Raw genomic sequence first — 15603 nt, 5'->3', positions numbered from 1 at the left:
ATTTAGTGGTAAAGATTGCTGAAGTTAGAAGTAGATGTATACATTGCAGCAATAGTAATATCAAAATTCAGAAATACAAGTATCATCATTTGAAACTTTACATTGAGTGAAATGGACTGTAATCCACACTCTACAGCTAAGAGGCCGGAAAAAAACATTTTTGTAACAAATTGCCTCCCCATTCCTTGTATTGAATGATATTGACTGCAGCTATGAAGCCAGAAATAGACATATGTATCTCCTGATTCCTTAAAACTGAGTGATATTGATCGTAAATCTCACATTACAGCTATGGAGAATGACATAGAAGACATGGAAGGTGACTCTGACGGGCCAAAGAATCTTTTTGCCAGTGCTACAGGTAACCTTGTGTATTGGCATACTACAGTCGGTCCATCCTCTTTTCCTTCAAATTTCTTTAAATAATAAACAACTGAGAAGATTTTGACCAAACTTGGACAGAAGCAATTTTGTGTAAATGTCGGGTCTGACCTTGGGGCCAGAGGAGTGTCATCCAAAAGGGGAATTGTAGCAAATTCTTTAAAATCTTCCTTTATCAATGTTGTGTTTGTGACCTTCATTATTTTTGTTTCAGAATCTATGATAAAGATTGTGAAGAAGGTGTTAAATGTTGAAGACAAACCCAATACGGAGGACCTGGGGCTAAGTAAGACAATTTCACTGTGTTACAAAGAAACAGAAGTTATTTTTTTTTAATTTTATTGATAACTACTTTCTATTATTGTTAGTTACTGACAATGTCTTAATGGTGGATGATCGCAGAATGTGTTACTGATTTGATCTCTGTACAAACATTTATCAGTACATTTGTAATATATTGTTACTGTTGTTGTAGATGAAACAATTAATATAAATGACACAGATAAAGGCTCAGCACTTCCTGCCAATGTTACCAGTGACGGCTACATGTTACCTTGTGTTCCTGGCCACAGGTAAGTTCATACTGCTCCTAGTTATCCATACCCAGCTATAGTCCACGAGATGTCAGACAGAACAATAACCTGATAAAGATATCCCTGTATACATACTTGTATCTGTCTGGAGGACATCCCCTTACACACTTGTGTCTGCCTGGAGGACATCCCCTTATGGCTGCATGAGGTCAACAAAGAGTTCTTGTTATCACTACTTCTTGGGAAGTACTGGATGGATCTTCCTTAAATTTCGTATATAGGTTCCCCAATCGTCTCAAGTTATACACTTTAGATTTTGAGAATGATCAGATAAACAAAATGGCTAAAAGGTGGCCATCTTGGATTTTGATGATGAAGGTTTGTTATCGCTATTTGACAATTAAAGGATATGCCACTATATCTGAGAGTAATTTTCGAATTTCATATAATTATGATCAAGAATAGAGGAAGCAATAGAAAAAACGGATACAGATTCAATCTTTAAAGAACAAATAATGACTAAAGAGTTGTTGTCACCAAGATCCCTTAAGGTATTCATTTGAATGGTGACTGTAAAGACCTTACCAGTTCCTAGTTAAGGGGAATGGCTGATTAACAAATTGATAGATATCAGTCTCTGATGTATTGATGTTATATATTGATTGTGTATATTTTTAGAAATCAGTCCTTTTTGTTGTGGACATTTCAGTAAGTAGTGTTTGGATTAAGGAGCTTGCTGTGGTCCCTGGATGGACACATTTAATCCCTCCCACTAACTTTGATTTTTTTTTTTTCTGGTCTGTTAATTGACCAGTCAGAATTATGATGAAGGATCTATGCTGTCATTATATCAAAGTTTATTTTTAGGTTTTATGATGAATTTAGTTCCAACTAACATGAATAAAGAAAGGACACTATTGTTAGTGACTATTATATCCAAACCTTTGTGTGTTTGATTACCTGTGTTGGAGATATGTATGTTTGCTGTGTTTGTACTAAAAAAATTTAATATTTTTTCAGAGACATTTGTATCAAACTGGAGCAATTCATTTCTAATACTTTAATGTATATACATAAACCTATATTACAATTATTTCTAAATGTTGTTTCTTGATCATTTCAACTGACTGAAATCTTAAGTTAGTATGCATTGATAAAGCCTTACTTGGGAGATCTGAATGTTCTCATACTTGTGACAGTTATACAAACAGTCATTCTCTCCCATTTCTCTATATCTTTTTTCATAATAATTTGTATTGCTGCAAAACCCAGAGTTTATTTAGTAATTTGAAATTTGAAAATTTGACTTTAGTGAGGAGGAAGTGTCAAAGCAGAGTAGCACTATTGACCAGCCAAATACATCCATTCTTGGAGGGACAGGAACCAACATGCAGACTGCTACTGCAAGTATGGGTAAGTCAAAACACTAGCTTGTGATATTTGGTAACAAAAGTGACATTAGTTGACAACATGTTGATCTGATACTGACTTCACTCTCTCTTAACAATGAACAAATATTTTTCATGTTACAGATGTCGGAACAGATGAACACCCTGTTGACAAGTCTGCCTCTATTGTAACCAAGCTGGAGGATCATGAACAGGTTCCCAGTAGTCTGGAAGAACAGCCAATAGTGACTCTTTTGGACAGGGAAGAATCTGAGGTCTCACTATCAGACCTCATCACCAAGTGTCTCACCAAAGCACCACGAAAGAAAGGAGGAAGTAAGCATAGATTAACCTCTACCAAAAGAGCGAGTGCTTTCTGTACCTATGTTCAGATTTTGCTGCGGAATACACGGCCAGAGACATGCTCTGTGAAAAGAATTCCCCCTGCTGGCAAAGCAGAAGTTGGAGGAAAGGATATTGACACCCATTCATCTGAAAAGAAGGTTGTAGGTGAAAACAACTTCATCATTGTCACAAAGGATGTGCTGTTGGAGGCCAGTACCATACCAACATCTGTCAGTAATGATACTGGATCCAGTAGTCCACATCCGACCCCATCTAGCCAGTCTACACCTGTAATGTCGAATTACTCACCCATTGATAAATCTGCTGACACATCCACTGTTACAAATGTTATAGAAGACTTGTCATCACTGACCCAAATCTCTGAGAAGAGTTTAGATGGGGACGCCATACCAAAAATGTCTGTTCCTGATGCTACAGTGACAACCATAGATATAGAGCCATCTAAAGTTTTATCACATGAAGAGATATCCACAACTATCAACCCAGTCTCAGTGGAAGAGAGTCAGAAGTCAGAAATCAATGGCCAGAAGACGTTAACTCCAGGGGAGATAACTCTTGACCCCAGTATTGTCAGTTCATCAGCACAAGTGGACTCCTCTCATACAACCCCGGCCCTGGACTCTGTTACTGTGACAGGGTCTAAACTGGAGGAGGGCAAATCCTCGGAGTCTTTTACTAGTCAGCGCATTGAGTCTCAGGTGAGTGACTAGGTCTCAGCAAGTCCTGAAAGTCTTCTTCTAGTCAGCCATTCATTTCTCAGTGAGTTGAGTAGGGACTCTTGGTGTCTATTGAATTCAGACAATTGAGTCCAGGTGAATGAACAAGTATCCATAAAAGCTGTAGATACCATTCCCTAACAGTCAATCTGATCTTTAGTGAAAAATTATCCTCAGGCCAACTAAATTCTCACTAGTAGACCTGTGATGTGGTGAACCTCAGGCCAACTGAATATATTTGGTATATTTGATCCTAAAAGTCCTAGTAGACGACCTTTGGTATGTCTGATTTCAATACCTAATTAAAGTCATACTGCAAGATGTTTTGTATTTGTGATCTTTAGGGCAACTAAAAATCCTATGAGAATATCTTTGGTATGTTTGATTCTAACGCCTACTTAAGTCCTACTAGAAGATCTTTGGTATGTGTGATCCCCCGAGACTATAGACAATAGAGCAAAAAGCATTTGATGTTCAGAAATGTTTTCTACAATATTTACCTGAATAATCAATTGCGATCAAAAGGATCTGAAACTTGTTTCCATTTGACATAAGATTTATGAAACTTGTAACAATTTTTTTCATTTTAGCTTCCCAAAGGCTTACTTATAAGAATTCTTAATCTTCTAACGGAAGCATATTTAAGGTTCTTTATATATACTGTCTATGTTCTCTCAGTAGTAAAGTTCAAAGAATATTGAGAAAGATATTAATAATTTCATTTTGTTGATATGTTATTTTTTAAAGTGTACACTTAATTTCAAATTTAAGTCATTTTTGTCATTTATTGATTTTGTATTTGAATTTAAGGAACCAAAGAAAAATGATCAGAATCCAAATGCTGAAATGGAAGTGACTTCCACAAAATTGGAAATTGTTTCTACTAAGGTTTCCACGACAACAATGGAACCACTCAACACGAGTGACAACCTGGAGATGTTTGACAGTGATGCTGAGGTGATGTCCAGTATAGTGGACAAATTGGCTTCAGCTATCTTAGATGATCCTCAGAATGGACACTCTCGCATCATCAATGACACAGTAGTGGCAGCAAATGCCACACAGAAGAGTTCAGGAATGCCCCAGAAAGACCTTGGTCTAGTTAATGTAAAGGTGCCGGTCCTGCCTCACTCGAAACGTGAAATTGCACTTATGAGACTAGCCAACAGAATCAACGCCCTTGAGATGAATGTTACTCTCAGTATCAGGTAAATAGCCTCACTCTGGTTGTCATGTGTACTACTGTCATGTCAAATGTTTTTATCTTAAGCATCTTTATCAAGTGACATTGTAGAATAGTTTAACATTAACTAAGTGACCTTATAGAACAGTTCATGGTTAACTAAGTGATCTTGTAGAACAGTTTTTCATGGACTGAATGACCTTGTAGAATACTTTTTCATGTTATGTTTAGACATGGTATAGTATTTCATTGTGTTATGTTTGTGTAGTGTGTGACACATTGTGTTATGTTTCTATCAGATTTCTGGAGAGAATGAGCCAAAAGTTCAAAACTAAGTCAGATGAGATGATTAAAGCACTCAACAGGACTGACACCAAGCTAGAGGAGACCATTCAGGAGGCTGCTACAAGGGTAAGTGATACATAAACCCTGGAGTAGGGAGGGGAGAGGATGACTGACTGTTACTACTGGCAGGTGGTGGATTAACCCGAAGGGTGGTAGAGGAAAGGATGAATGACTAATACCACTGGCAGGTGGTGGATTAACCCTGGGGATGGAAGGGGAGAGGATGACTGACTATTACCACTGGCAGGTGGTGGATTAACCTGAAGTGTGGTAGAGGAAAGGATGACTGACTACTACCACAAGTAGTTGGTGGATTAACCCTCGGGATGGTAGGGGAGAGGATGACTGACTACCACCACAGGTAGTAGGTGGATTAACCCTCGGGATGGTAGGGGAGAGGATGACTGACTACCACCACAGGTAGTAGGTGGATTAACCCTCGGGATGGTAGGGGAGAGGATGACTGACTACCACCACAGGTAGTAGGTGGATTAACCCTGGTGTAAGTAGAGGAGAGGATGAATGACTACCACCACAGATAGTAGGTGGATTAACCCTGGTGTAAGTAGAGGAGAGGATGAATGACTACCACCACAGATAGTAGGTGGATTAACCCTGGTATAAGTAGAGGAGAGGATGACTGACTACCACCACAGGTAGTAGGTGGATTAACCCTCGGGATGGTAGGGGAGAGGATGGCTGACTACCACCACAGGTAGTAGGTGGATTAACCCTGGTGTAGGTAGAGGAGAGGATGACTGACTACCACCACAGGTAGTAGGTGGATTAACCCTTGTGTAGGTAGAGGAGAGGATGAATGACTACTACCTATGACTTCTACCATAGGTAGCAGATAGATTAACCCTGGGGATCGAAGGGGAGAGGATGACTGACTACTACCATAGGTAGCAAATAGATTATCCCTGGGGTAGGTAGGGGAGATGATTATTGACTTCTTCCTAAAGTAGGTGGTAGATTAACACCAGGGATGGTAGGAAATGGGATGACTGACTACTACCACAGGTTGGCGATAGATTAACCCTGGGGTATGTAAGCGAGAGGATGACTGACTGACTAACACTACTGGTAGGAGACAATCTATTTCATTTCATTTGATAGCTTGTTATATAAAGAATGTTTCATTGAATTAAACTTGCATGTTTAACACTGTACATACAGATACACAGTGGTGCAACTATGACACATTATACAAAGTACTCTGTACTCTTAAATAATTATGTTGTTTGTGAACCTATACAGGGAGAGAAACAACAGGAAGACATGAAGAGGATGGAGATGAAACTGAAGAACCTGACTGTAATGATGGAGGAGATGATACATAACATGGATACCTTGAACCAGAAGGTTAGATCATCCTACAATGTGTCATATTTAACATTGAACTAGAAGTTCAGATCACCCTGCAATGTGTCATACTTAACCAAAACCAGGTCAGATCACCTTATGAGGTGTCGTGTTTAACCTTGAACCAGAAGGTCAGATCATATACGATGTGTCATATTCAGACTTTAACTAGAAGGTTAGATCACCCTTCAGTGTGTCATATTAACCTTGAACCAGAAGGACAGATCACCGTTTTATGTATCATATTTAACCAGGAACCAGGTCAGATTACCCAACAAAATGTGCTTTATATTTCCTTTTTTCAAATTAACAAATCTCAGCTAAGCAACTCCAACCAAAATCTAGAATTGATTCTTATCCAATGGTATAGAGGAATAAATAGATAAGGACCTTTTGGTGTTTGTTGTTACAGGTGACAGACAGACAGATGGTCTGGACTTCCGTAGAGGTCATCATTCTGGTCATTATATTTATGGTGTGTCTCAGGAGAGGAAAATCGCCATCATATATACCAATGCCACCTGAAGTTCAGAAAATACTGGATAAGTTTCCAAATGATATGGATCTAACAGCACTCCCCAGAAGGAATTCATTCCATGGAACAATTCAACACAGTTCTGTTGATAGAATTGGAGGTTCTCTACAAAAATACAACAGTGAAACAGCATTATGTGAGTACATGTGGTTTTGTGTGAATGATTCATTATAATGTGAGTGCCTGGTGTTGTGTCTGTTATTGAGTATCGTGTGATACAAAAAAAAGATATACTCATTAGTGATATTGTATATTTCATATCATTTCAGCTTGTAGTCAAGATATATCTGGCTATGATCCAGGTGGAGCCACCAACATTTCATCCTGTAGTAATCAGGTAAGGTCCAGATCTCACTTTAAATAAAGAGGATATTCTGGAGTCTGGGTGCCCTTTTTCTCAATGTCCATCCGTCTATAGAAGAAAAACACTTCTTTGTCAGTCAAAATTTATTATATTTGATATTCCTGATCAGTTTTAAAAGTTAACAAATGTTTGTTCTGGTGATTTTCCTGAGAGTTAAACAGCACTGCTGACTTAATTTGTAAAGTATATGAAGTAAGTCTTTGGCTTACAATTCTAGTTATGTCTGAGTAAGTGTTTGTCCCTCTGTATGATTAGCCGAAGGGAGTGCATGCAGTCATAACCTCTTTGTAACATCTATTTTCATCTGATACAATAATTGTTCTCAAAGTACATAGATAGCAACACATTCATCAAGTTGTTAACTTTACAAAGCAATAAGTTTAATTTAAAACTGGACTTTTTTTTCTTTCAGCAAAAAGATATGCCAAAGAGGAAGAAGAGAAAGAAGAAAAGTCCTGATATAAAAATATCTGGTGTATCTGACAGATTGAAACATCATTCATCTCTACCAGAGTCTCACACAAACATTAACAGTGCAGGTCTTTTGTTTGGTGCAAGTTCAGAGGAGACAACTGTGTGTGAAAAGTTAGACAGGACAAGTAGTGAAGGAACTAAGTGGACTCTACCCTCTGACAATAAGCTTGTGAGCAAGTCAGAGGTGGAACCTGTCTACTGTAAAAGTGATTCCTCAGATACATCTGTTACCTCTAAAGGTCAGGAGTCAAAGGTCAGAGTGTCCTACTCCAGCAGTGATATACCAGACTGTGTTCCTGAGGGGTCTACTAAACTTACTAAGGTGAAGGCTCATTCTTTTACAAGTGAGTTACCAGTATCTGTGATATCTTCTAAACCTCCTAAATGTCCCGTGGCTCCTGGACAAGTGGTAGGTAAGTCTAAGCGAGGAAGCCCACCAATGATGCGTGCCCTAGCTGACCCAGGGGGAGGGGGTGGAGGAGCTTCAAAAAAGAAACGACACAGTTACGGCCACCACATTCTACTGGACTATAACACACAGGCCCCCGCTGAAGTGGAAACAGTGAGGCCAAATATCAATGGAAACCATATTTCTACCAGCCAGACAGCAACCAGTGAACAACAGAATAATCGACAGCCACAACAACACAGACCAAAGAGGAAGTCCCACACGAGGGCTGCTAGTGATGACCTGTCTTCAGTACCAGACACCAGTACCGCATCCTGGAAGAATATGTTCCGTTGGAAATAAGACTGACCCAAGTCCATTCGTGTTTTAAATATTAAAGGTGATAACGAACTTGGTAGTGTGGTGTAAAACCATAACAAAAACAAAGTGACTGTGTTGTGTCTGGTCTGGCATAATATTACTTGGTAAAAACAAAGTAAATATATTGTTTGGTGGAGAGGACAGTATATTTTCTGGTAAAAACAAGAGTATATTATTGGGTAAAACAGATTATATTGTCTGGTAAAAACAGAGTATATTGTCTGGTAAAAACAGAAAAATATTCCACATGATAGTAAATCCGTTTAAAGCAGTGATTTTTGAGATTTTGTTGAGAATGCCATGATTTATTTTGTATGCATTTTTACATATTGTAATATAAACAGATGAGAATGCTAAGTAAACAGTGAGGTATTGGGAGGTTTCTTACAAAAATGGTCTCCTGAATTCTGTATTTAGAATTTTCAAAATCAAATGATTTGTGCAATACTTTGTTTAGATGTTACATGTAAGTTAATGATGTACCTGGTCTCTCACTTTGATTAAGTAACAGAATGAAGATGAACACAAGACACTGTTATTTCTGTGTGAGCATGCTCTGATGTTAGGTCAGATGTTGTTTTTTTCCACATATGTTTGTAGCTGTTGTATGGCACCTTATCCAGAAAGTTGTACTTTCCCTGTTGTAATAACCCACATAATATCTTATATACATTTTGCCAATTCATCTACACTGTGTCCAACTATTGCACCTATTCTATTTACAAACGGGTCACAAGCAACTTAGAAATTAATGTTTCATTGTCTCCCCATTTCACTAAAGCACTCCTTTATCTATCAAATCAGAGATTCATTATTTTTTAATTGTTTTGTTTGAATCTTTAAATATTTTTAATGGTTCAGTGTCTGCAGTATATACTGGTTAGAATGATAGAACATGGTCTAAATTTTTGAACTTCTTTCGTTTCATAATCTTTAACATGGCCTGTCAAGATCAGTCTTGATAACATGGCCTTTAAGAGTCAATCTAATTGAAATGACCTGTCAGAATCAATCTAGTTGAAATGACCTGTCAGAATCAATCTAATTGAAATGACCTGTCAGAATCAATCTAGTTGAAATGACCTGTCAGAATAAATCTAATTGAAATGACCTGTCAGAATCAATCTAATTGAAATGACCTGTCAGAATAAATCTAATTGAAATGACCTGTCAGAATCAATCTAATTGAAATGACCTGTTAAAATCAATCTTAATAAAGACCAATTGATTTTTCTGTAGAATTCTATTGAAGATTATTATTTTTGATAGTTCAAATTTTTTAAGGTCAAAGTTCAACGTAAAACAGGATCCACAATCTACTGTAGATATTTTATTTTCAGGATAATATTTTTCGCACTTTCATTCTGTCACTGAAAATATTGAAAACCCGAACCTCTTGTGAATTGAGATCCTTAGCATTTTACTCCCATTAGAGCTGCAGAGTCTAACTGTAATATATCTTCTACCGGGGCCCGTGTAATACTTTTCATTTTAGGGGCCATGTAATACTTGTTATAGTCCTTCCGTGGGAGGGGCCATTTAATACCTACTAATATACTTATACTTTGTGCTTTTGAGTATATAATGTTGTATATACATTTGTATTTAACATTTTCTGGTCAGTCCTACTTATCATCATCGATATCTACAGATTCCAGGTATACATTGTTTATCAGGATCTCAGTGTGGACAATACTATTTTATATTGTGTGATCATAATGATGCAGTTATATTGAAAATCAAACACTGGACAGTGTCTACACACTGTTAGTCCAATTGGCTTTGCTATGTATTCGAAACATGGCCATAAGTTTTCTTGAATTATATAGTAATGTCTCTATAAGTAGCTAGAATACAACAGATTTGGCTACACTTAACACTGATGATACAACCTAGATATTTCTGACTTGATTGATGGCTTGGTCAATTAAGTGTGGTCTGCACATGTATCTTATATCAACAAACATAATGAATCTCATTCAATATACTTAGTACATATAACAACTAAGTATAGCTGAGTCCTGTGTGAGATTTGGTCAAGTTTATTTCTGGGCCTCTGTGAGATTAAGCCAATATAGCAGTGCCCTATGTGAGAATTAATTATTCTATAACATGGTCCTGTAAAAGATTAACCTTTGCTGTACCCTGCTCCTATTTATGACTAAACCTGCTTTGCCTCGGTCCCATTTAAGGTTTTTCTTTTCTATGATATCCCATGTCTGGTAGGTGATAGGGATTGATCATAATCACCAAACTTTATATCATGCTTAAGAGGTGCATTGTGTTTCTTACAGGTTTATATTTTTCTGCTGTATGGTTTGGCTATTTTTTTTAACTTAAAGATGGAAAAGGGAGGAGTTATCGTATACAAATTTACTATACCCTGTGTTTGTGGGACTCTGTAGTGTATCCCCAATACTAATTGTTATACCCTGTGTTTGTGGGACTCTGTTGTGTATCCCCTATACTAATTGTTATACCCTGTGTTTGTGGGACTCTGTTGTGTATCCCCTATACTAATTGTTATACCCTGTGTTTGTGGGACTCTGTTGTGTATCCCCTATACTAATTGTTATACCCTGTGTTTGTGGGACTCTGTTGTGTATCCCCTATACTAATTGTTGTACCCTGTGTTTGTGGGACTCTGTAGTGTATTTCCTATACTAATTGTTATACCCTGTGTTTGTGGGACTCTGTAGTGTATCCCCTATACTAATTGTTATACCCTGTGTTTGTAGGACTCTGTTGTGTATCCCCTATACTAATTGTTATACCCTGTGTTTGTGGGACTCTGTTGTGTATCCCCTATACTAATTGTTATACCCTGTGTTTGTAGGACTCTGTTGTGTATCCCCTATACTAATTGTTATACCCTGTGTTTGTAGGACTCTGTTGTGTATCCCCTATACTAATTGTTATACCCTGTGTTTGTAGGACTCTGTTGTGTATCCCCTATACTAATTGTTATACCCTGTGTTTGTGGGACTCTGTTGTGTATACCCTATACTAATTGTTACACCCTGTGTTTGTGGGACTCTGTAGTGTATCCCCTATACTAATTGTTATACCCTGTGTTTGTAGGACTCTGTTGTGTATCCCCTATACTAATTGTTATACCCTGTGTTTGTGGGACTCTGTTGTGTATCCCCTATACTAATTGTTATACCCTGTGTTTGTGGGACTCTGTTGTGTATCCCCTATACTAATTGTTATACCCTGTGTTTGTGGGACTCTGTAGTGTATCCCCTATACTAATTGTTATACCCTGTGTTTGTGGGACTCTGTAGTGTATACCCTATACTAATTGTTATACCCTGTGTTCGTGGGACTCTGTTGTGTATCCCCTATACTAATTGTTATACCCTGTGTTTGTGAGACTCTGTAGTGTATCCCCTATAGATATCTGTAGTGTAGTGTATATGCTATTTATCATGTGTAATGTTAGATATTATGTGGTGCAGGTTTATACAGAACTATCCATTTGTTGACATTACTGTTATATTGAATGCTTTCATACAGGAGAAGACAACTCTCAGAACCCTAGCATTTATATATACTATGCCATATATACTTAAAACAATGAATAGAGTTCTCAGATCATGAGGGAGGAACAAGGTGCAGATTGTGACAGTGTGAGGAAGAAATGAGGTGTGACTGTGACAGATTGAGGGAGAGATGAAGTGCAGATTATGACAGATTGAGGGAGAGATGAAGTGTAGACTATGACAGATTGAGGGACAGATGAAGTGTAGATTGTGACAGATTGAGGGAGAGATGAAGTGCAGATTATGACAGATTGAGGGAGAGATGAAGTGCAGATTATGACAGATTGAGGGAGAGATGAAGTGTAGACTATGACAGATTGAGGGAGAGATGAAGTGTAGACTATGACAGATTGAGGGAGAGATGAAGTGTAGATTGTGACAGATTGAGGGAGAGATGAAGTGTAGATTGTGACAGATTGAGGGAGAGATGAGATGGAGAATGTGACAGATTGAGGGAGAGATGAAGTGCAGATTATGACAGATTGAGGGAGAGATGAAGTGTAGACTATGACAGATTGAGGGAGAGATGAAGTGCAGATTATGACAGATTGAGGGAGAGATGAAGTGTAGACTATGACAGATTGAGGGACAGATGAAGTGTAGACTATGACAGATTGAGGGAGAGATGAAGTGTAGATTGTGACAGATTGAGGGAGAGATGAGATGGAGAATGTGACAGATTGAGGGAGGGATGAGGTGTAGATTGTGACAGACTGAGGAAGGGATGAGGTGTAGTTTGTGACAGGCTTAGGGAGGGATGAGGTGTAGACTGTGACAGATTTAGTGTGTTGAGATAAACATAGTGATTGAGGGAGAGATGAAGTGTAGATTGTGACATATTGAGGGAGAAATGATATTCGGATTGTGACATATTGAGGGAGAGATGTGGTGGAGAATGTGACAGATTGAGGGAGGATGAGGTGTTGATTGTGATAGATTGAGGGAGAGAAGAGGTGTAGATTTTGACAGATTAAGGGAGGGATGTTGAGATGTATATTGTGACAGATTTAATTTGTTGAGATGAACATTGTGATCAGTGATACTTAAACATATCAGATACTGTAGGGATAGAGAGGTACTTTGACATATTAAGGTCATTTTAAAACCATCACTTTTTGCTTGCTGGCTTGTCATTGTATTTTCATATTATGTTCAGAAATATGTTATGAGTGTGCCTATGTTATGTTGTTTTGTGTAGATATAAAACAGCTCTATCAATGTTTAATATTGTACTATGTTTTTGAAGTCTGTGATAAAGTGCTGTTCAAATTGAAATGAGATATGAGTACTGTTCAAACTGAGATATTGTAACTGTTCCTGTTTTTCTTGGTCAGCTGTGCTTTAAATCTTGTAAGTGATGTTCTACTATTGCTAGGGTTGATGGGTGATACGTTGATGGAGACTGGTAGTGCTTGTTGAGATGTTTATGTACAGGGTTTAGTAGAGATACACCTGATCCAGCTGTAGATATATATGTGCAGTAAACATAAATCACATAGCATGTGTGAGATAATGTTGATTCATAGTGGTCAGTCTGACTGACCTGTGTCCTTGCACCTTTTCTTTTTTGTGCTTTTGGTCTTGTTCAATAATTCATATAAGGATATTTGAAATCCATAGATTTTGTGATAAGTAAATATTTCGAAGATAGAACCATAGGATTTGTAAAAGTGCTGTTTTGATGTTTACTGAGCAACAGAAGTTTGATTTCATTATGTACAGTGTGATATTTTCAGTTACCTTCATACCAAATTTTATATAACACTGAGTTGACCAGACTAGAAGTCCAGTAGTACTCATTTCAAGTGTCAGACTGTCCGTGCTGCCATTATTTATATATACAACAGACACGCCTTATCTTGGGTCTGCCATTAAGACAAACGGTTCCGTCAGATATGATTATTCCATGATATACTGAATGATTCCAAAGACATATTCCTTTGCTGTCATATTATGACACCATTCCAAATAAACACAGAAAACTAATGTATGTGTCAGGATTATTATATGAAATTGTTGACATTGTCTGCATAAAACTTTCTCCATCATAGATATTTCACTTACTACTTTACACTTTCAGTTTTATTTCTTTCAGTCTCTCAAATTTCTTTTTCTCTCTTTTTAACAAACATTTTGTTTACAATGAATGCAATTATTTTTGTCTCCTGTCTGTTGTTATTTCAAGTAAAAAAGATTGTTGTTTGATCAGGTGAAATCTTGTCTATTATTTTCTGTCTTCAGTAAGTTTTTAACTTTCACCCCTGAAGTCCAAAGTCCCTTCCAAGTCCTTATTTTAGTTCTTTTTGTTAGTACTTATAATAATTATTGAGCTTTACCCAATCCAGTTTTAAAATGATGAATAATTACATTAATGCTAGGCCTGGTGTTCTGCATGAGGTCTTGAAGCTAGGCCTGGATTGTTGTGCAAGGTCATGTGGCTAGGCCTGGTGTGCTATGCCAAGCCTTGTAGCTAGGCCTTGTTTTGCGAGGCCTCATAGCTGGGCCTGGTGTGTTGCTTGAGGTCTTGTAGCTAGGCCTGGTGTGTTACGTCAGGCCTTGTAGCTAGGCCTGGTTTTGCGAGGCTTCAGAGTTAGACCTGATGTGTTGTGTGAGGCCCCGTTTGTAGCACAACTGTTGTAGAGGGAGTGTTAGACTATATTGTAACTGTGTACGTTGACTTATTATAATGGTTACTTGGCTGTATATAATGCTGGCCAAGTTACCTTGTTATATTGTTACAGCATTATAATTTATTTGTAATTAAGGCATTAATAAAATACATTATAAAACGATACTTTTGATTTTGTTACTGACTCGGCAAGATAACATCACAGTGGTGAACCGTTTAGTGTTTGTTACTGACTCAACTTGATAGCGTCACAGTGGTGAACCAATTAGTGTCTGTAACTGACTCAGCTAGATAACATAACAGTGGTGTTCCATTTAGTGTTTGTTACTGACATGGCTAGATAATGTCACACGGTCACAGTAATGAAATTTATATAAGTATGGGTTTGTGTTCCTTGTTAATTTATTTCTCGATAACATAAAACCATGCTGATCTGAACAATGAAGTACTTGATAAAGGACATGGCTACCTTGTTCAAGGTCAACATCATGGTTTTAGTTGCTCAAAATCAAATAGGAAGACATGGGACTTCAGGTCAAGGTCACCAGGTCAAGAAACTTTAAGAAAATACCAACATAGGAACATAATTATAACCTAAAATCAATTTCTTTAAAACTAGGGCAAAATATGAACAAAAGAAAAAGTTACACAGAGACTCCTAAAAAAGTGACAAGGAGAATAAGACCAGATGTTCCGGAAGAGTAAGTGTCTTAATGTCAAACTTGAAATAGATCAGTGGTGACGATTTCACAAATATGTCATTTTGAAAAAATGAATCAGTGTTTATTTTGCTTTGTAGTTGCTAACAGTGTTTTGATGTACACTGTATACTTTACACATAAGGCTTTTTATCAGCAATAGGAAAGCTATAAATATGTCATCTGCTGCTGTCTTAAAAAGAAAATAGATAAAAAAAAAAAAAAGGTTTTTATAAACAGTTTTTTTGTGTGTGCAGTATAAGTCATGTGTCATCTGTCAACTTAAGGAATAATTATAATCTGCTTTCACAT

General features: G+C 37.4%; 1 protein-coding gene across 1 annotated transcript; it reads left to right on the top strand.

The window, feature by feature from the left end:
* The first annotated feature begins 291 nt into the window (after positions 1-291).
* On the top strand, positions 292-14754 carry LOC132546082 (uncharacterized). Its single transcript, XM_060209778.1, has 11 exons — positions 292-361; positions 596-667; positions 857-953; positions 2227-2327; positions 2447-3366; positions 4195-4592; positions 4867-4978; positions 6173-6277; positions 6690-6948; positions 7082-7149; positions 7589-14754. Exons 1-11 carry the CDS (start codon positions 292-294, stop codon positions 8399-8401), a joined length of 3015 nt encoding a protein of 1004 aa, XP_060065761.1. The 3' UTR covers positions 8402-14754.
* Positions 14755-15603: the final 849 nt, after the last annotated feature.

The sequence above is a fragment of the Ylistrum balloti genome, unplaced genomic scaffold (genome assembly GCF_031769215.1).
Source record: "Ylistrum balloti isolate Yb309-2 unplaced genomic scaffold, AGI_CSIRO_Ybal_v1 Utg369874, whole genome shotgun sequence".
In the NCBI taxonomy this organism is placed as follows: Eukaryota; Metazoa; Mollusca; class Bivalvia; order Pectinida; family Pectinidae; genus Ylistrum; species Ylistrum balloti.
This window is presented reverse-complemented; position numbering and strand designations above follow the sequence as displayed.

Bases quoted from the DNA above. Each gene is read 5' to 3' on its own strand.
- LOC132546082 (XM_060209778.1), top strand. From the start codon at position 292: ATGGAGAATGACATAGAAGACATGGAAGGTGACTCTGACGGGCCAAAG. The intron at 362-595 runs GTAACCTTGTGT...TTTTTGTTTCAG, and splicing joins TCTTTTTGCCAGTGCTACAG to AATCTATGATAAAGATTGTG. The intron at 6,278-6,689 runs GTTAGATCATCC...TTGTTGTTACAG, and splicing joins TGGATACCTTGAACCAGAAG to GTGACAGACAGACAGATGGT.